Raw genomic sequence first — 21,851 nt, 5'->3', positions numbered from 1 at the left:
ATGCAAGGACCCTCAGAGGGAGCGAACGACTTCTTTGAATGTGATATGAGGTACGAAGGGGAAACTGAAGCGGGGGAATTGTGTAGCTTTACTCGGGTTTGACGCACTCGAAATTTGAAAGATCAAATAGTGATGTAGCTTACACTACATCGTCCATAGTATCTGGTAGCATAACACACCGTATGTATACCATTTTCATGCAATTTTAACACAGTCACACAAAAACTGTTCATATAGGCTGTCAAGTTTTACAAAGCTTTGTTGAGCTCCACAAGGGACAACAGAAAGATGTATGTGAGGACCAGTCTAAATTAAAGGAAATAGTTCACCCATAAATGAAAAGTTGATAACCTTCATGCCATCCCAGGTGTATTTGACTTCGTTTCTTCCTTTATTTCATCCTTTCATTTTATCTTCTCAACATAATGAAGCTCCAAAACATCCATCATGAAAGTAACCCAGGCGACTACAGACTTATGTGAAAAATAAAGAAACACCTATGAACAAATAAATTAAAAAATGCAGACACGTTGATTTATGTGTGTCTCATGACCAATGAACCAATGAGATTTGAAGTTATCACTGTAAAAAATATTTGCTGCCTTACATTTTTTTTGTTTAATCAACTCGGAATTACAAGTCATTTAACTTACTATTATTTATCTTGACAAGAGATGATTTGCTCCAACTTATAAAATGAAGTTGACTTCTTTCAACTATATTGTAGTCATAACAACTCATCTTTAGGGGTGTCCCAGACAAAGGATTTACATATTCGAATCAGAATTCTCGAATCTTGCCTATAGTCGACTGATAGTCAAATCATATGTGCATGCATGCGTTGAGATCGGGACCAGACCAGGTAGTCAACAAATGGGTAAATTTTCTTTTCTTTCAAAAGCACGGCTAAATTGCATGTGCCAGCACGCAACAGCGCAACAAAAAGCAACCCAAATTTACAGGCTTAAATTAGATCAAAATTTACCATTATCAATAAAAAATAAAAAAACAAATAAAGTCAGAATCAAGAAAGGTGCAGAACAAACATGTGCAAAATGTCTAAAGTGGGGGAGAACAAAACACAAGCCACAAAATAGTTAAATCAGATAACCCTGAGTGATAAAATAAAAATAAAGAAATTATTAAATTACCAAAAGCACAGCCAGAATTGCCAACTTTGTCTTTGCAGAAACAAAAAGACAGCTACTTCACAATGGTTTATTAACCTGGAAACCTCTTCCCACATGTAGCCCTGTCAGAGGGGTTGTTGGATTGATTTACACAGGTTAAAAATATTTATTGAAAGCTACTTTTTTTTACATATTATTAGCATAGCATTATCATAATAGGCTGTTTATTAATATATTGGGAGAAAACTGTTTTGTGAAATCATATAATGTGCACCCTTATAAAGTCGAAATTGAATGATCCTAATTTCATAACACATCTGCAACGTTTTGACTCTGAAGGGGATCGCACACCGGCCGCGCAGCGCCGCGCCGTGTCGCGCCTAGGAGAACTCGGAGGTATTGCAAACCGGAAGTGCACTTTAAATAGCACGAGCTTCGTCAGATAGCGTCTAATTCAAAATGTAAAATATACGTTAGCAGCCAATGTTAATCATTAATGATGTGGGACACATATGATGTTATTTAATGTTAAACTGTGTGAGTGGCGCGACAGGGATTAGAACAACTTCCTGAGTCACAGCTGGGCGGCGCGGACAGGCGCCACCTGTCGGCGCCGGTGTGCGTACACTCATAGAAAACAATGTGTTACATTTTTTTAGAACGGCGCGGCGCTGAGCGGCGCGGCCGGTGTGCGATCCCCTTGAGATTGCAAGTCAAATCAGGTGTCTCCTATAGAAGCATCGAATCTTCGACTATTCGGGGTCACCCTTTCTAATCTCTAGTCAAGATAAATAATATTAAGTTAAAATGACTTGTAAATCTGAGTTGATTAAACAAAAAAATTTAAGGCAGATCAAAGTTTTTTGGTGATTGTTGAGGGCAAAAATCCTTGATCTGGCAGCACATTTTCTTAAAAAAATGCGATGGAATATGCAGGATATTTATGCAATTTTATGTGATGAAATTGCGGGAACTTGCAAACATTGCGGGAACTTGCAAAAACTGTTTGTAGCTTTTCATTGATGTTCACGTCACATAATTACATCACTTCATAACGTTCCCATGGCAACAGGGGACATGGCTCCGCTTGTGTGAGGTAAATGCAACATTTTTCAACTTTCTGCTAAGATTTATGTGATTTGCTACGAAAATGCAGGGATTATGAAATCATGCAAGCCCTGCATATTTTGCGCATGGAAATCTGCAATTTATGCTGTGAAAGTGCTGCGTAGCCTGCGTATGTGAAAAAATGTGTTGTATCATGTGAACGCATAATTGCGTTTATCTGTAGGGACTGATATACGTTCTCTTACACTGTAAAAAAAGTTGATTCAACTTAAAAATATTAGTTGACACAATAATTTATACGCAACTTTTTTTTGAGTGAACTTATTCTTTTTTTTAAGTTGAATTAACTCAAATTTGAGGCAAACAGATAACTTACTTTTTAAGTTAACCAACCAATCTTTTTACAGTGTAGGTTTTTGTTTTGGTTTAAATTTTACTAAATAAGTTTAAAAAATATAGTTTTCTCTCACAAACGTATTTTGCTTCAGAAAACATTAAAATGGAGGAGTAATTTGGATTACTTTAATGATGGATGTATTTGCTTTATAAGAGTTCAACATTTTGGGTCTCGTATGAAATGACGTCATTTTAATAAAAACATTTTGTATATATACAACTGAAGAAAGGAAGTCATATACTTTGCGATGGCCTGAGGATGAGTAAATTATTACACAATTTTCATTTTTGGGTGAACTATTCCCCAAATTTTTAAATTGGTAACAAAGCAATGTGTGGTCTTAAATCAGATTGAAGGGGCTTATTTCACGTAAACAACCTGCTGCATGTACATTGTCCCGCTTATTACTCGACTATTTGCCTCATAAGGCAAGGAGCATTAAATATTGTTATTTTTAATAAATATAGACCTTCAGCGAAGAAAACCTGTTTACTTTCGATTTTAAGATAAGACAAGACATTCAGATGTCACAAACACACTGTTTGCTTTAATCATTTGTAAATATAATACCGCATTTATTTATATTTATTTAATTTTGTTTAATATGTCAAAATGATTTGCAGCTTCCGGGTTATCGTGTGTTTTTAATTTTTTGAGCCGTAGGAATGTCTAGAATGTTGCGACTGGCCAATCAGAATCAAGCATTTTAGAGAGCCGTGTAATAATAGCATACAATGCTGTGTGCCGACTGCCATTACCTGTAACTTAAAGATAATAAAATCTCCACATTCGCACATCAGTCAGGATACTTAGCGCCTTCTCTACACCACCTCTGCCTCCTTCATTACCACAGAGTGTGAAAACGCATCTGTATCTGTGATTAAACACTTAAACATTTCACCGGACTCGGAAATTAAAGTAGCAGCTTAGGAAAAAGTGCTAAAAACTTGCCACATTTTACAAGTCTGTAACTAAATGATGAAGTTGTGGCTGTGTCCATCTGTCTGTGTGATTGGATATGTGCAGGGCCCTCTGTTGAATCTCAAGGGAACGACACCCTGTATTCACTGTGACGCGCACATGATGAGCTTAAGTTCTGAATCAGCAGGTCCAAATACCATTCTGTCCTTTCTCTTTAGACTCTGTTCACTGGTATTTACATCACATCTCAGTGACCTTTACCTGTTAAGCTCGGGTATCAGAGTTTCCTCGAACACATGCAGACACACACACACGCAATGGTTTTTATACTGTACAAACTGTATATTCTATTCCCCCACCCAACCCCAGACCGTAACCCCAACCATCACAAAAAAGACCGCCAGTCTTTAATTTATGAAAAACTACCTTTTAGCATGTAGTTTATTGCATTATAAACATGTCATTATACACTATTCATGTCCCTGTAAACCACATATACCACACACACATACAAAAACACACATACACGCAAGAAGTCAAATTGATTATTACACAGTACGGTGGATCCACTATTACTACTAATGTTCTGAGGACTGTGTCCTTTTGAAGCATATCTAGAAATGCATTCTCTCTCACAACCTGCACCCCCCCCCCACCTCACATCTGAAAGCCACGCATGAGCACAACACCACAAAGACGCTTCACAATGCATGTCAACTCTTCTCCTGACTGCACCTTACAAATGCCACACAACAGCTGACTGCTTTCAACAATAGCACACTAAACCAGCTGTTAGGCTAAGCTTTACAATAAGAAATCGGCCGAGACGTCAATGCGGCCATCCAGCGTTTTAGTCTTCATAACCGCAGCATCCGAGCCCCGCCGGCACGGCTGCGAAGCTCCAGACTCTGACAGGTCTTTGGCACCGTAAGACGCAATTGCCGGCTGCTTTTTTTGAGCTATAGGGGAGGTGTGGGACACCTCAGATCCATTAAAGAGTAGGTGCTGGGAACTCTAATTCATTTGTCACTTTAGCCTGGAAGTTCCAAATGTCAGACACAATGATTTCTCAGCACACCTATCCTCCTTCACAGCGACGAGATATTGTATCGAACGGTAGATGCGGACAAATACGAAGCTCTTAGCTAATGTTTCTGTTTATTACAGCTGTCTTGATAAATGGTGTTTCCCGCAAAAGCTTTCGATAAAACACAGTAAAACCTGACCTCGCCAAAATGAGCTTAAAGGGATAGTTCACACAAAAATGAAAACAATGTCACCAATGACTCAACCTGATGTCGTTCCAAACTAGTAAGACCTCCGTTCATTTTCAAAACACAGTTTAAGATGTTTTATATTTAGTCCGAGAGCTTGTTGACCCTTCATTGAAAACCTACGTATGCTATACTGTTCATGTCCAGAAAGGTAATAAAAACGTCATCAAAGTAGTCCGCGCGACACCCGTGAGTCAGCTAGAATGCGTTGAAGCATCAAACACACACCCCGGTCCAAAAACAACAAAAAACACAATCTATTAAGCATTGCCCCCCCTTACGCTTCTGTTGTGAAGCGCATGCGCGAGACTAAAGTCACATGACTGCAGTGACGCGGCTGATGTGTTATCCTCAGACATGTTTGCAAAGTTTTTTTTTTACTTACAGCATGCGTGTCCCTCAGACTGTAAACGAAACCCGGGCGCACAAAAAAAAACAGCTGGGGCGCACCAGATAACACGTCATCCGTGTCACAAGAGAAGACAATGCTGAATAAAGTCGTAATTTTTGTTCTTTTTGGACCAAAATGTATTTTTGATGCTTCAACACATTCTAACTGACCCATTGATGTCACATGAACTACTTTGATGATGTTTTTATTACCTTTCTGGACATGGACAGTATACCGTACATAGATTTTCAATGAAGGGTCAACAAGCTCTCGGACTAAATATAAAACACCTTAAATTGTGTTCCCAACATAAACGTAGGTCTTACGAGTTTTAAACGACATGAAAGTGAGTCATTAATAACGTTATTTTCATTTTTGGGGGAACTATCCCTTTAAGGTGCACAGATGAAGTATAGACCTTTTCAGCAGTAACAACATAAACAAGCGGCTGCACGTAGCTTCCGGTAAACTCCGCTAAGAATAAATAACAACAAAGTTCTTTAAACGTAGTTTATTTATATAACAAGCAAAAACACAACACATAGATTACCTACCCAGATAGCACAGGTACGTCTGCAAGATGTCTGGTAAAGATCTGGAGATCTGGAATACATCTGGTGTGTAAAAACATCTTATAAAGGTCTTAGAAAGAGCTGCTTTACATACATTCTAAATCAAAAACGTCTTGCAGACGTCTTCAATATGTCTATATGACATCTTTTAGGAAACGTCTCACAGACGTATTGCAGATGAGCAAACAATCTAAATAATACGTCTTGCAGATGTAAACGCAGACATCAAATAGACGTCTTCGAGATGTATGTGTGCTATCAGGGTAGGAAACCAAAACATTTGTTATTTTCGACGAGGCATTTGTTCAAGAGATTAGTTTAGCAACTAGTCAGAGCATTAAAAAAACGAAACCTGAAGTAAAGTTCGGATCCAGACGTGTATCACGTGCTTCCAATGAAACCGTCTATAAATCTTTGACATTATTAACACAAAGTCACTTTCTCTGTCTAACCTGAATGTTTGTGACCCTGTTTGTAGAATCCAGCCTGAAGTTTTATAATCTAATGATGAGGGTTTGATTTAATTCAATATTCTGACACACACAAACAAGAGTCTTTAAACATTAAAAATGTAAAATAATCATCCAACCATCAATCATTTAAATTCAACTCTGACTTCTGGCTTAAATCCAAGCAGCATACAATGAACTGAAATTAAAACTTAAGCCAAAGGGAAAACATGGATGATAGAAACCTCACGGTTACCAGTGACCCCTCTTCACCACACAGTGGATACAGCTGTGACCTGACCAAAAGTGTTGCGTTTTTTTCGGCGACCACCAACAAAACCGTAAAACAATCGCAGATGATTTCAATCTTCGGTTGTTCACCTAAATACTTCAAATTATATTTTTCTCTGCATCTGTGAATTCTGTATGGAAGTACGGTTTCTAACAACGTGGCGAATACATCAATAAATACATTTGTCTGCAGAGTACACAATTACGTTGTTGTTCAGTGTGTATTTTATCAAGCAGACGGGACCTTTTGGGAAATGTCTGGCTGGTGAAGTGAGTGTTAGGGCCATCGCCCCAGTCATCCTTGCAAAGGCGACACGTGGACACACTCCCACGCAGCCTTAATACGCCACTGATGAGCGTTTGCACTGGCCCCGAGTTCACACCACTGGTGCGAGATTGATGCCATGTTGATTTTTAATGATGTGCGGCACGGCACAAGCGGCGAGGGGGGGGGGGTGCGGCGTGCATTCTACATGGCGACCATGCAAAATGTCATTCTAATTATCTCACCAGCCAGCCAATGAGAAAGTAAACATTTACACTAACCTGTAACCCCTGAAGCAGAGACTCGGGCTCGCTTTCAGAGCGAAACCCGATTTATTGGCAGGCTCTGTTCAGCCCGCAGACTAATCAAACCAGTCTCTAGCAATTGGCTTTTACCCATCTGTAAACAACACAGGCTTAGACATCTACATAATAATGTATGTATAGTTCTCATATAAGTGAACGTACGAGATTTAAATGCTTTTAGGATCTACACATTCATCTCATTAACAATAATAAGTGTTTATTGTAAAACTTTATTAAAGGGACACTACAATTTTTTGAAAATATGCTCATTTTCCAGCTCCCCTAGATTTAAACATTTGATTTAAACAGTTTTGGAATCCATTCAGCTGATCTCCAGGTCTGGCACTAGCACTTTTAGCATAGTTTAGCATAATCCATTGAATCTGATTAAACCATTAGCATTGCGCTCAAAAATAAGCAAAGAGTTTTGATATTTTTCCTATTTAAAACTTGACTCTTCTGTAGTTACATCGTGTACTATGGAAAATTTAAAGTTGTGATTTTCTAAGCCGATATGGCTAGGAACTTTACTCTCATTCTGGTGTAAAAATCAAGGATTTTGCTGCCGTAACATGGCTGCAGGAGGCGCAATGATATTACGCAGCACCTGAAAATAGTCCCCTGCCATTGAAAGTTACTAAGGGGAATATTTTCATGTAACTACAGAAGAGTCAAGTTTTAAATAGGAAAAATATCGAAAGTCTTTGGTTATTTTTTAGCGTGATGCTAATGGTCTAATCAGATTCAAGGGGTTATGCTAAGCTATGCTAAAAGTGGTATCGCCAAACCCGAAGATCAGCTGAATGGATTCCAAAATGGTAAAAATCAAATGTTCAATTCTAAGGAAACTGGAAAATGAACATATTTACAAAAAAAGTGGGGTGTCCCTTTAATAGAGGACACATGAGAATTGTTTACAACAGTGCTTAAAAGTAAGCCTGTATGTGCATTTACATATATAGTAAACCCTGCTGTCAAAGCACATTTAGATTATAAAACTTTTTAATATTTTATTTTTTTTCAGTAAGAGATAAGAACCTTGTGCAGTTACAGATAAGAACAAATTATAAGTAAAAGATAAGTATTAAGTATTATGCAAAAAACATCTGAGAACCTATGAATTAGTTTTTCCTAAATCAAATGTACGAAATTGCTTATTATTATTAAGGGACTTTATTTGATAAGGTTTATTTGATCACAAACCTGTAAATGTGTTCAGGTCATATTTTAGCAAAAAAAAAAAAAAAAATAAAAATATTTGATATTTGCAATTGCATTGATATGATTTTCCTTTACTCTTATTGTGAAAAACAACACATTGTTCTGAATTAAATATATGATGATTTCATTGACAAAAACCTGTAAATGCAAAAACGTAAACGGGATCTATTTCATTATGCATTCTTTATAAATTATAACTTGGACATTTCATTCCTTCATAAATGACATTGACAGACACACAGTTAACCCGAATGTCTGTCCATTGTTTCGTCTGATCGCTTGTATCACAGACACCAAGCTTAGACCTAAGAGATCTGCTCCCTCACTGTGTGATACGGATGGCCGTGCATTAGAGATAGAGGTGGTCAGACTTGACCTTTTGGATCTAAGATGAATAACAGCTAGTCTTCATCCCTAATGTCTGGGTCTCATATGACCTTTACGCAAAATGTCCAGCACATTACTGGAGTACAGCGGCTCTCCAAATGACCCTGTCCAGATGGCTAATGTAATCAAAATCAACCATTTGTTATTAACCTGTTAAGCACGATTTGTTCTTGTTTACCAACTTTATTCTATTTTCCAAGGGTTTAATTTTTCATGAAATAATACGATAGTACTACCGTAATTTGTGTGGTTAGAGCTAAATCATAAGATGTCAGGTAATAATTAAATACTGCCTTATGGTATGCTAAATAAAGTTAGTTTTGCAGTTGTTGAGGTAATTTGGCTTGATAGGATACCGCGCTTTAGTAATCATTATACGTTGTGGAAAACATGAAGTGTGATTCCAAGCCAAACCAGCAACTACTCAATTAAAATCCATTCATTTCCTCTTTTCCTATCACCACCTCTTGTATATATGATTGCATTTTGTTCTAGATGTAGCGGACAATCCATCATTGTGGCTCTGGTTAGACGATAGTGTTCAGCCAGAGCATAAACTTCATTAACAGCCATTATATTTCCACCGCTTAGATTCATTCCCGTCAGCCCTCGGAGAAAGAGAAGCACAAACTCCATCTCATCAAATCGGCCCGCTAAACTGTCAACATACTGTAGCACAACGCTCACCCCGTGGATTATTTCTGGATAATTGGCTCCTTAAAATAAGGGAATTATTTCTTTATAATTATTTGGTTTCATCCCCCGTACATTCTTCACGGTAATCTTAAAAAAAAACGTTTTATTTCGTCATACATGATTCACGACTTGTGGAAGTCCTCGTCTTGGCACGTAAGGTGATCTCGATGCAGTCGATGATGGGGCAGACGCCGAGACACGGAGAGCGCAGCCGGTACAGCTGTCCTGAATCACAGGCAGACGAGTCTCAGGGTCAAAGACGATGGCCTGCCAGACACAGAGACATTACAATCATTATATTCTCACCGCGGGCGACAACCTGCTATGGCTGGACGTTAAACAGTACAAATGCAACAAATACTGTGTGCTTATTCTATCGAAAGCCTCGAATTGAAAACACACAAATGTGGGAATTTTGAAAAGCCTTTTGTGGACAGTCTGTATAAAAATTCTGATTACTGTAAAACGCATGTTAAATTCCTTAAACATATACAAAACTGCATTACAGTAAATTACTGTATTATAAGAATCACATTTGGGTGCTTTTTCTGATAAAATGTGATCCAGATGTTTTTGGGGCGGTTTTCCGGACAGATTGATCCAGGACTAGCCTTAGTTATATTTGGACATTTAAAGGTGCAGTGTGTAATTTTTCGAAGGATCTCTTACAAAAATGCAAAATAATATACAAAACTATATTATCAGGGGTGTATAAAGACCTTTCACAATGAACCGTTATGTTTTTATTACCTTATAATGAGACATTTTTATCTACATACACAGAGGGTCCCCTTACATATAAGTCGCCCTTTTGTGCCGCCATGTTTCTACAGAAGCCCTTAACGGACAAACTTTGTATAATAAGTTGCCTCTAATGTAGACATGTTTGTCCTGTGTCGGCTACCGTAGCTTCTCTATGCGTTTCATAAGCAAGGGGTGAGCAGTGGACTGAGTTGCAATTTGCAATCTCACCACTAGATGCCGCTAAAATTTACACATTGCACCTTTAAGCAGTTTTTATAAACATACAATAAACAATACTGGTGTGCATCTTGAGACAAAACAATGTCACTGAAATATGTTAAGATATGTCAGTGCAATATGTTTTTTAATAAAGGCAGCTCAAACTGGGACTAAGATAAGCACTGTCTGATATTTTTAAAGATCTGGGGCCCAGTTTTTTGGACAACAGCAAAATATGCTACGAAATAACCAAGCAGAAGATGCGCTGCATGCACCAAAACAAAACGTTACACAAGGCCATTACGCCATTCGTATAATATTGTATTAGTACAGTAGAAAGATTGTTATGGCAGGCGGCATCGATTACGGCATCTTTTTAAACGTAACTGAATTGCTGCCTGTGTGGGACGGTGCTGTTTTGTATTGCTTGATGGCCATCCATTTGATCATGACACATTATGTTGATGAATGTACCTCTATATTAGAAAGCGCTAATAATGTGTAATCCCTCTTAGAAATCCACTCACAGACAATGAGCGTCACCGTGAACAATTACTGCTTTGATAAAACCCGCACTCTACTTCATCAATACCCTTATGATAAATTGCAAGGGACATTTATTTAACCGGAGAGGGTGAGATGAATACTTTAATATAACCATCAGAGCGGTCCCACTCGCTGTTCTTCTGTGGGCTGAAGTGTGAAGGGACATCGTCGTTTTAAGAGTTAATATTCATTAGAGTCAGGCGTGTTAATGAGTCGTCTTTAACCTGCCAGTTTGAGGCGCTATTGTGTCGCATATTTTATTAATTTGTGCACTTAAAGTCCCCCTGTGGTGAAAATTTTTTTTGTTGGTCATGTTTATGTAATGTTATTCATTGTGCGAAAGCCAAGCTTTAATTTGTGGCTTGCATGGAAGTAAATAATACGTTAATATGATCATGCAGTCATGCACTTTGTTAGAAAACCACACCCATTATATTAAAGACGCATGTCAAAGCGCATGCACAGAGCGATTGTCATATGCAGTGTTGGGGAAAGTTACATTTAAAAGTAATGCATTACAATATTAAGTTACTCCCAAAAAAAGTAACTAATTGTGTTACTTAGTTACATTTAATGGAAAGTAATGCTTACGTTACTTTTTAGTTACTTTTGCGTTACTTTTTCTTGGCTGAGGGTTGATCTGTTTCAGGCCTTGCAGGTGTTTTTTATAACTAGAAAGTTCTGCATTCAGAAATTGCATGTTTCATCAAAAAAAAAAAAAAAATCGAGCTCTGGCCTGCCATCTCAGTTTCTGATTCAAACTGTTCCCACACAGGATTTTTTTTAATTAAACTTGCATTACTTTTTTAAAAAAGGAACTCATATTAATGTGTACATTTAAAAAGTAATGGGTTACTTTACTTGTTACTTCAGAAAAGTAATATTATTACGTAATGCATGTTACTTGTAATGCGTTACCCCCAAAACTGGTCATATGACATCAAAGTACCGTGAGGTCAGACTTGTTCTGCTTTCGAATTGCTCATGTCACAAGCCATGTGTTGCGCCGCATGATATTAAGAGCAACGGGGGCCCTAGTGGTCTGGGGGCGCACTGCATACGTACCTTATTGCTTACATACGAGTCAGATTTAAACTCACAGGGACCACATGAGCACAACAACAAAACATGAAACAAGCGTGTTAACCTCTAGGCCACATGTCTAACCTCTCTGTGGCATCTTTTCATCCTTTAGTTAACCTAAACTATTGTTATCAGCGTGCTCACTAGAGCTGAGAAATATCTAGTGGTTGAGTTCCAGACGCCTGTTTTTGTTTATAAAGCCACTAGTTTACCCCGGTAAGCCACGGAGAGGTCAGGAGCCATAAGGTGATGGCCAGAGGCTGGGATGTATTGGTTTATGTGGGAACAAACAGAAAGCGGTGCATGTGTCTCTGCGTGTGTGGGCAGATGGAGGTAAGCACCTGGTATCCGGCATCATTACAGGTCATGTAACATTTCCCACAGTTGATGCACATCTCTGGATCGATCAGAACCTGCACTTGCTCCTGGATATTTAGGTCCTTATAGGTGCCAATGTGTTCCAGGGCTTTTGCTATTACATCCTGAGCAAACATGAGAATTTGACAATAAGGTTAAAGGTCATTCGGAGCACACTATATTTTTTCAGCCTGAATAAATAAACGTTAGGCGAACTTGTACCTTAACTGTTTTACAGGTGTGATGGGAGTGTAAAACCTCTCGGCGGCAAGCCCACTGTCTTTACGGTCTCTCACTCTCTGTGGTTTGCTATAGCTTCCCTCTTTTCTTACAGGTATGGGTCAAAATTGGGCAGAGTCTAGATAGTGTGAAAGAAGAATAAAGGAAGACGTGTTGCATAAAATGACAATGATTCGAAAAAGGTGAAGCATTATTTCTGTAACATAATCCACTGAGAGGCCAGCAATTTAGAACCCAAGTGCCTAAGTCCAGTCAACAAAATAATGTATGTTAGCTGAAATTTTTTCATTCAGTGAACACAAAATAATGAATTTACCCCCTTCAAAAAAAAAAATCTTTGTTCAAGTTACTTAATTATTTTTGTCGAAAGAACATTTTGAAGTTAGATTTGTTACAGTGTGACATGAACACAAAAATAAAAACACGGCATGGCATGAACTTACCAAACAGAAGGCCGTACAGATAAACAAAGCTTGACAAAGACAACATGAGGGTTATATATATAGACAAGGAACCAATCAGAACATGACACATCTGAGAATAGGGAAACAAGAGACAAACATGCCAAAACATAATATCAAAATAAAAGACATAAAAATGAGAACTTCAAAATAAAAAACTTGAACAATGAACAAGACAAGAACACAATACAAAATCATTACAATTTCTAAGCATTTAGCACCTTGTTGAACTTAATTGGGGGTGTTTGATGAATCCATTAACTTTTACATAGAACTCCCACAAACAAAAGTGGTGTCAAATAAATGCAAAAATGGTTTAATGATGCCATTTCGTAGATCTTAAAGGGGTCATATTATGAGATTTGTTTAAAAGATGTAAAATAAGTCTTTGGTGTCCCCAGAGTGCATATGTGAAGTTTTAGGGTAAATACCCCAAAGATAATTTATTATAGCATGTTTAAATTCCTATTTCTAGGTCAGAGAAAAAATGTGCGTCCTTTAAAATGCAAATGAGCTGATGAAATGCAAACACTGATCACAATGATGGTGGTTTGTTGAAATTGAAACTCAATTGTGCTGTCAATAATTTTTTCTCACTGTCTTTTTCATTGCACTAAATGGCACATGCTTGCAAAAAATGGTTACTGGGTTGATCTTTTTCATGTTTTCTAGGTTGATAGAAGCACTGGGGACACAACTTTAGCACTTAAACATGGAAAGTGTCAAATTTTCACGCTATGACCCCTTTAAGCTCCAAATGACCCAAAATTATGGGAAATTTCGCAGCCTTCATTCTAGACTAAAATGCTGAGTAGTTTCAACTCGCGGTTCGCTTAAATACGAAAAACCCCACCTGCTACACACACACATATATAAATATATATATATAAATTTATATATTGTAAATTTATAATCCATTTTTGCTGCACAAGTCCATTTTTGGAGACCCGCCCGTACCCGCAAAGTTCAGACTTGTCATCCGCGATACTATCAAAATTAAATCCGCACCCGCCTAGACCCGTTAATATTTGGCCCGTTACCCGATCCGTGCCCGCGATACATCACACACGATAAATCATTCCAATTAAAGTGCTTTAATTTTTATCTCGCATCTCTCTCAACATAACAACAATGTCATAAATGGGCTAATGAAACAGGCTAAAGTGTGCTTTGTTTTGCGGCATTCAAGAAGCCTACCATCAGCCCCTAAATAGGCTATGGAACCTAACTACGCAAATAGACCTATTAATGAAAAAAAGAAGAAAAAATACGACTTCGTATTACACAACACTTTCTTCACACATCCGATTTTGCCTTTAAAGACTCGTTGTCAACAATTTTATATACTCCACTTGCCAACTTCACTTTTACTTCATCCATAGCTACTCCTGCAACGCTTGCTCCAACTAGGTTACGAGAAGCATCAACAAAAATCGCACTGTCGGTGATGTGATGGGTCAAATGTCATCGTTGTTGCATATGTGTAATGGTAATTTAGACATACAAATATTGCACATATTTTTCATCCATGCTACTACCTGCCCGCAAGGAGTTTATTATCTGCCCGCATCCCGACCGTGAATTTTAGGAATGTCACAATCCACCCGTTTTGGCCACTTTTATGTGGGTACCCGACCCGTTGCAGGACTCTGGTTCACACTATACATGTGAAAAATGTGTGATCTCCAAAACAGATCCCAGGTTTTATATTGGTGATATTTGCTATTCTTTAACATATTTCCCATCTTAATTATATACAATTTTGAAGCATGCTTATCCTTTTATGTTCCCCTGTAAAATAAAATATTCACAAATGGTTCTTTTATGGCATCGATGTAAAGAAATTATAAGCACTTTCATTTTAAAGAGTGTAGACATCAACACAAATACACGCATGCACCAGAGAGAAAAACAAAGGCATTAAAGACCCAGACCGTTCTCTTGGGTGTGACTATACTTTTTCATCCTTGAAAATTATTGAGATCCCTTCTGTCAACATGCGGTTAAAAGTTTAATCTGCTCTGGGCTTAACTGCTTTCATTCGGTGTGGAGGTGAGGCTTCAGGTTTGTCGCGTTTTGCGACGTTTTAATGTTAAAAGAAAGAAAACTTATTGGCAAGCACGCGCAATCGATATAACATCCGTGGTCCCCAAAGCATCTGCGAGTGTTGTTGAAATCGCTTGTGCAAAAAACTAAAACAGAAACTGATGTGGGTCACGCTGAATGATTTCTGAAAGATTATTGTCCTTGGTTTAGCACTTTTGTATCTTTTGAAGGCCATGTACTGTAAAATCATGCAATATATTTGCAAAAATATTCATTTGGCATCCAGGATTAGGACGTTACCGTGGCGATGAACAGGGATTGCTCGCTCGCTCGGAATTGTGGGTGGCAGACGCTCCCCCTTATATATTCAAGAGCAGTGTGTCGAAAGAAAACCCGATCTCAGCCAATTCACACTATCTTAAAAGCGCTTTCGTTGGTATGAAGGTCCAAGTATTGAGACTGGGCAGCATTTTACGGCTGAATTTCAAAGACAGTTCACATACGCATACACTCTTAAAATAAAGGTGCTTCATATATTTCACATATTTCAATGATTTATGATTGCTATAAAAATTATAAGAAGTCGGCATTGGGTCAAAAAGGGACAAGCCCAACCGTTGGGTTAAAACAACCATGCATTTGGTGTTAAAACAACCCAGCCTGGGCTCGTCCCTTTTTGTCCCTTTGTGGGTTGACATTGACTTTGGCAATTTGTATAATTTAATTAAATTTTTTATAATGTTTTTTATAACTACATTGCTCAGGCCCCCAACCACCATTTCCAATATGACCGTATACAATAACCCATGCAAATGTGACATTAACGCTCTTAATGCTTCACAATCAACTCAAACCCCCCTCCAAGTCCACGTCCCTCCCCACTGCTCTTTTCCTTCCGTTTCCCACAATGCCAGGCAAGAAAGTGTAATTCAATGCACGCTTCACAGAACCACCGCATTACCGTCACATGCAGCTGGCGCGGAGCGTGCGGGAAGGGCCAATTGCCCCGACAGCGCAAGGCAAAGTGAGGGGCCGCATCCCTGCCGCGTGCTTAAGTGGAGAAATACCTGTATGCTGTGATTTCCCCAGATTACCATATTCGGGACAGTTCGGAATGAAAGAATTCCACACGCCGCTAACTCCGGATACAGGAGCGCGCTTGGCAGGCAGTTTGTCTTCGGCCTGCTGGGGACGGGGCCACGGCACTGCTCTGCATGCCTGTTTGTGAATAGCGTGTGAGCGGGACGGGCAGCTGTGACAATACGACATGACATGGCAGCTGTGTGAACACACACAAGCCGATGCATTCAAACTAATTTATCTGCACACACACACAGAGAGAGAAACACTACAGGGAAGTCAACGCGGCGGTCACAGCAGGCTGGCATCATGCGGAACAGAGAGGGTGATCAATATTCATCACTGAAACGGATTTATACTAGCTTCTCTAACAGAGGAACTTCAGTTTTGATGTGTCTCGAGAAAATCTGATGTAAACAGCCCCCTCAAAAACCAGGTTAGTTTGGCTTTTGAAGAACTTAAAGGGGACATTTCACGAGATTTTCTTAAAATGTAAAATAAACCTTTGATGTCCCCAGAGTACGTATGTGAAGTTCCAGCTCAAAATACCATATAGATAATGTATTATAACATGTTCAAATTGCCAGATTTCAATTACCTATTTTTTATATGCTTGCAGAGAATGGTTTACCTAAACTAAGTTACTTGGTTGTTCTTTTTTTACATTCTCTAGGTTGATAGAAGCACCAGGGAGACAATTTTTTAAGATTTACATGCTATGTCCCCTTTAAAAATACATTTGGGTGATTGTAACGAAATCCAGTGTCCATTCTCACGAAATCCGTGTCCAGCATCAGAATTGTTGAAAAGCCCTTAAAGCCCATTTTTTTGCACATATAAGATTAAGGTCTGAACTTACTACAACCATTATTTTTAGAGGATTTAAAACATATTTCCTATATAATTATTTACATTTTTTAGATTATCATTATCAAAAATGATCATTACCGCAACATGATATTATATTAAATATATGCATTTACAAACTAATGTTTCGGTAATGAGAACTAAAAAGTTGTCTAGGTGCTATGACAAGCAAAATTTCAACTTTTATCTGGAGAGAAAAAATAAGAATTGCTTACTTGGTAGCCATCTTGAGTGTCACAGTCAATTATGTCCCTTCCAACTATTTTAAATGTTAGTTCCTTGAGGGCTTAAACAATGATTGAAAATTGTTGCGGAGGATGATAATTTTTTTCTTGGACACATTTATATTCCTTATTATTGTCTCTACATTTACCATTGATCACCAAATACCATGTTTCTTTACTGTAAATGTTTATAGTATAACATGGACTGAAGCTTTTTATTTTTTAGATTTTTTAATTATAAATATTTCCATGTTAAATCCAGTAATGGACACGTTGCGGTAATGAAACTTTTCCCCATAAATGCGGAAAAAACAACAACATTGGTTTGTATGATGTCATTTGAAATCATGTGCAAAATAGTACAGGAAGAAATGTTTGTAATGCTTCTTATTTTGATACTCTTACTTTGCATTAACTTTTTTAAATCAAAATGTTTCATGACACCTCATAAGTCTAATTTCGCAAGAATCACCCATTTAACACACAGTCCTACTTCTATACTGTTTTGATATTTTTCCCCAAAAAAAAGTTTCGATATTTTTCCTATTTAAAACTTGACTCTTCTGTAGTGACATTGTGTACTAACACCGACTTTGTACGCAAAATTAAAGAAAATTAAAAGTTGCGATTTTCTAGGAAGATATGGCTAGGAATGGCCGTAACATTGGTGGGGGAGGCGCAATGATATTACGCAATTCCCGAAAATAGTCCCCTGCTATTGAAAGTTACTAAGGGGACTATTTTCGGCTGCTGCGTAATATCATTGTGCCTCCTGCAGCCTTGTTACAGCAGCAAAAAATCCTTGATTATTACGCCAGAATGAGAGCAAAATTAGAATATTTTCAAAAAAGTGGAGTATCCCTTTAAGTTTTGACCTGTGATAAGTTGAAAAATTGAAGTGGTTTAACTTAACATTCTACATTTTTTTACACTGTACAGTAAGTGCAGTGTTCCTGTATCTTAAGAGGTAAAACAGTGCCAACAACATCATCAATGTCATGTGTTTAATGTTGATTTGAATAAAAGTGCTTGCCAAATCATAACATTTTGGCTGAAATCTCCTTTTTCATTTTAACAAATGAACTTGGATAGAACAGAACATTTCTACTCTTCACGCAGTTTTAAATTATATATTAAAGATGAAATGTCCATTAAAAGCAGTTTTCATGCCATTTCTTTTTTACACAGAGTGCAGTTCAAGGTAGCAGCAAGTGAGACGGTGCATTTAAATGTTTCACTTGACTTCATCACACAGACAAAATAAAACATTCATTTAGCGTCAGACTCCTCGTCAGAGATCTCTGTGCGATTGCTGATCAAAAGATGTTAATCTTCGACTTCTTTTATTTCCACAGGTACAGCGAGCAGGTGTCAGGACATGGGTTTGACAGACAGGTACAAGGATAGTGCCTACAGTACATGAAAGAAGAACACAGGTTCAAAGCGCAGGCGAATGACGATCTGCATATTCCACCAGGCATCCAGTCAGTGTGGCATTTCAAGCCCAAAGTCTCTTCTATTATACGAGCCAACTCTTATTGCTTTTAACTCATTGCTATTAAGAAAAGCGATCAGCTTACGAGTCAAAAATAAAGGCCGTAAAGAAATTCATAAACAAGCCTGGAGCACAATAGTTGTGCGTTTCATCCACAGTCAACCTCTGCGGCAGGATATAATTAAATATGAAAACCTAAATTTATCTCAAGAGTGTTCAGCGCTCATTAATTTAAACCTAGGACAGCACAGAGTCTCTTCGCAAGCCACAATGTTTTATCTTCCCTGATTCGTCCTGACACTGCAGAGCATTAAAAAGCGCATGCGGATCTCGGGTGCACCCACGTAAACCGCAGGGAGAGAGGTGACGTCCTGGGAAATGTGGAAACTGTAAGACCCCGGCCCTGGGCACGACTCAAACAGAGGAAGACTTTCTATGGAGCTCATTAAAGCAAAGCTTTAGACTTTAAACTCCCAGCATGCCCTACATCACACTCGCTTTTGTTTGTTGTGTAATAACTTAGCGGTCCGCTAAAGTTGCAGAGTCGTCAAGCTGTGCGTCCTTTAATGAAAGTACCGGGTAGCGTCCACCACCCAATGTGCTGGTGTTGTGTCTTCAGCTATCATACACACGCTCCTAATTGGAAGTATTTGTTTGGTCGAAAATAAACACACATAAGACTTTGCTCCCCACTTGCTTTCTTAAATTTGTAAGCAACAGCTGAGTACAAATACATTTTGTGACAGTTCACATAAGTTATTTTATACACATTATTACAAAGAAATTATTATTACTGGGGACTTTAACAGTTAAATAATAATAATGAGGTGTCATGAAAAGAAAGGAACATAAATGTTTTTTTTCCACCAACTGAGCAATTTGGCAAAATGGATTGGCGTGGATTGTAGGCCAGTGGCCTCTTTATATACACATATACTTATTTAATAATTCACTCATCAGCCTGAATAATATTACTGGAATCTTGGAATGATTTAATTTCTTAATAAATGTCGATCCATGCAATTAATTGTAATTATTTTGAATGTGCATGTTTCTGCAGATCATTCTGTAGAGCATTCAATTAGCAGCGGGAAAGGGATGTGGGTTCGATCCCAAGAAAGGTAAAATGTGTACCTAGCAAGTCCCTTTGGTTAACAATGCAGAAATGTAAACGTAATTTCTAGTGCTGGGCAGGGATTGATCGCGATTGATCGCATACAGAATACAGGTCTTTTTTTGCATGGTATATGTGTGTGTACTGTGTGTAATTATTAAGTATATTTAACCACACACACATACATATATTCATTTCAGATTTTTTTTATTTATATACAATTTAAAAAAATTATGTATCATATAGAATATATTCAAATATGAATTAATATATAAACACATGTAAATGTTTCTTTAATACATACATGAATGTGTGTGTATTAATATATGGATAATAATTACACACAGCACACACTCATATATTGTGCGAAGGATCACTTTTGTTTTGTGTGCGATTGGTCGCGATTAATCTTTGCCCAGCACTAGTAATTTAATTTACAAAAAAATTCAAAATGTGCTAGTAAACTTATTTAACATAGAAATATTTATCTCAAGACCTTAAATATATAAAAAGCAGTACAGTCTCTGCTTCAGACATGGCACATGACTTAACGTCCGATACATAATTCAAACAAAATTGGATTTTTTTGGGAAACACATGGTGAAAGTTTCTTAGTTGCCATCTGACTGACTGAATTTACAGGGTTTTCAAGAGACATCTACTACACATTTTCACTCCCATAAATATGATGCTCAGCAAAACAAACTGATTCTGTGCTTTACATCTCCTTCAGATGTCAGCTAAAAAGTCTAATGGGGCATACACACCAAACGCACACATTTGCGCAAGTAGATTACATACAAATTCAATGCAAAGATGCGAACAGACACGTCCTCACGCAGGGCGATGCGAATGACGCTAATTGGGAGGCGCGAAAACACAAGCTATTTGCCACAAACGTGCCTTCGTACAAGCTGAAAATATTCAACTCAAGCGAAAAATTCCATGACGCAAAGTTAAATCCCATGAGTAATGTAGAGCGACCAACGCAATGCTACGCGTTTAGTGTGTACGTAGCATAAACCTTTTGCTGTCAGTTTAATGCTGTGTTTACACCAGCCGCGGTACTTTCAGGTGCGAATGAAGTGAGTACCCTCAAACTGTTCAAGCGGCAAACTAGGCGTGGTAGACGCGATTTTGACTCCTCAAATGCGGCTGGTGTAAACCCATGGTAATGTGGCATTCACACCAGACGCGAGAGAGGCGCAAAAGATTTACATGTTAAGTCAATGCAAAGACACGAATAGGCATCCTGCGGCGCAGTACGCGCAAATGGGGCGGAACGCGCGGCGCAGATGGAGCATGAATTGAGTTGAGTTGAAAAATCTGAACTTTGGCGGATATTCGCGCCGCAGTAACCAATAAGGAGCTTGCTCTAGTAGTCACGTGATTACAGGGAGCTAGTGGAGTCGCAGAAGCCCCTCCCATGACGAATTTCCGAGATGAATGTCTCGATGACTAGAATTTCACATGTAGCTTTCACACGCAAATGAAGCGAGTAAATTCTAAATGTTTAAGCGTCCTACTACGCGCGTTTTTGCCGCCTCTACCGCGGCTGGTGTGAACGCAGGGTAAAGGTCTGGCTAAATGAGATAAAAGCCCAGATTCCTTTATGAAGAAATGAACAATTACTCGGATAAAAACCACACAGTTCATATGCTGATGTCACGCTGACGAATATGTAATGTGCGATACATGCAAACATCTCTGCAGACATGATTCACCGCCTCACCCCCTGCATGATGCTTATCAAACTTCTGCAGCACCATGAAACCCTAAAGCACACGAGTGCTGTGTTCTGCGATCTGATTGGCGGATGTCTCGTGGGTCAGATTTTATAGAGGGCTAATGAAAGAGCCCATCGAGCCGCCGTATTGCAAGGCTATAACAGTACATCTTCAATGTGGCCAAACAAACAGGACATCGGCCGGCTGAATCACTTCATATTTAATGTGCTATGAACTCTGCAGGCCTGCTCAGAGCTCTACGCACAAATGACTTCATATGT

At 38.4% G+C, this 21,851-nt stretch overlaps 1 protein-coding gene across 8 annotated transcripts in view; it reads right to left on the bottom strand.

Moving 5' to 3' along the window:
* Nucleotides 1-8,085: 8,085 nt before the first annotated feature.
* LOC129426138 (dihydropyrimidine dehydrogenase [NADP(+)]) overlaps nt 8,086-21,851 on the bottom strand; it is a 235,502-nt gene continuing 221,736 nt past the window's right edge. For 6 of the 8 annotated variants that reach the window (XM_073864230.1, XM_073864236.1, XM_073864231.1 and 3 more), the window contains 3 exons: nt 12,539-12,674; nt 12,301-12,441; nt 9,380-9,634 (listed from right to left, as the gene is read on the bottom strand). Coding sequence is in view for 1 of the 8 variants with exons in the window: in XM_073864237.1 (XP_073720338.1) it covers nt 12,658-12,674 (17 nt within the window). In the remaining 7 variants the exon portion in view is untranslated. Of the gene's footprint in view, nt 9,635-12,300; nt 12,442-12,538; nt 12,675-21,851 lie in introns of all 8 variants that reach the window. The other 2 variants (XM_073864234.1, XM_073864235.1) reach the window with 2 other exon arrangements.

This window comes from Misgurnus anguillicaudatus, chromosome 25 (genome assembly GCF_027580225.2).
Source record: "Misgurnus anguillicaudatus chromosome 25, ASM2758022v2, whole genome shotgun sequence".
Classification (NCBI taxonomy): domain Eukaryota; kingdom Metazoa; phylum Chordata; class Actinopteri; order Cypriniformes; family Cobitidae; genus Misgurnus; species Misgurnus anguillicaudatus.
Note: the sequence above shows the minus strand (reverse complement) of the source record. Positions and strands in the feature narration are given on the sequence as shown.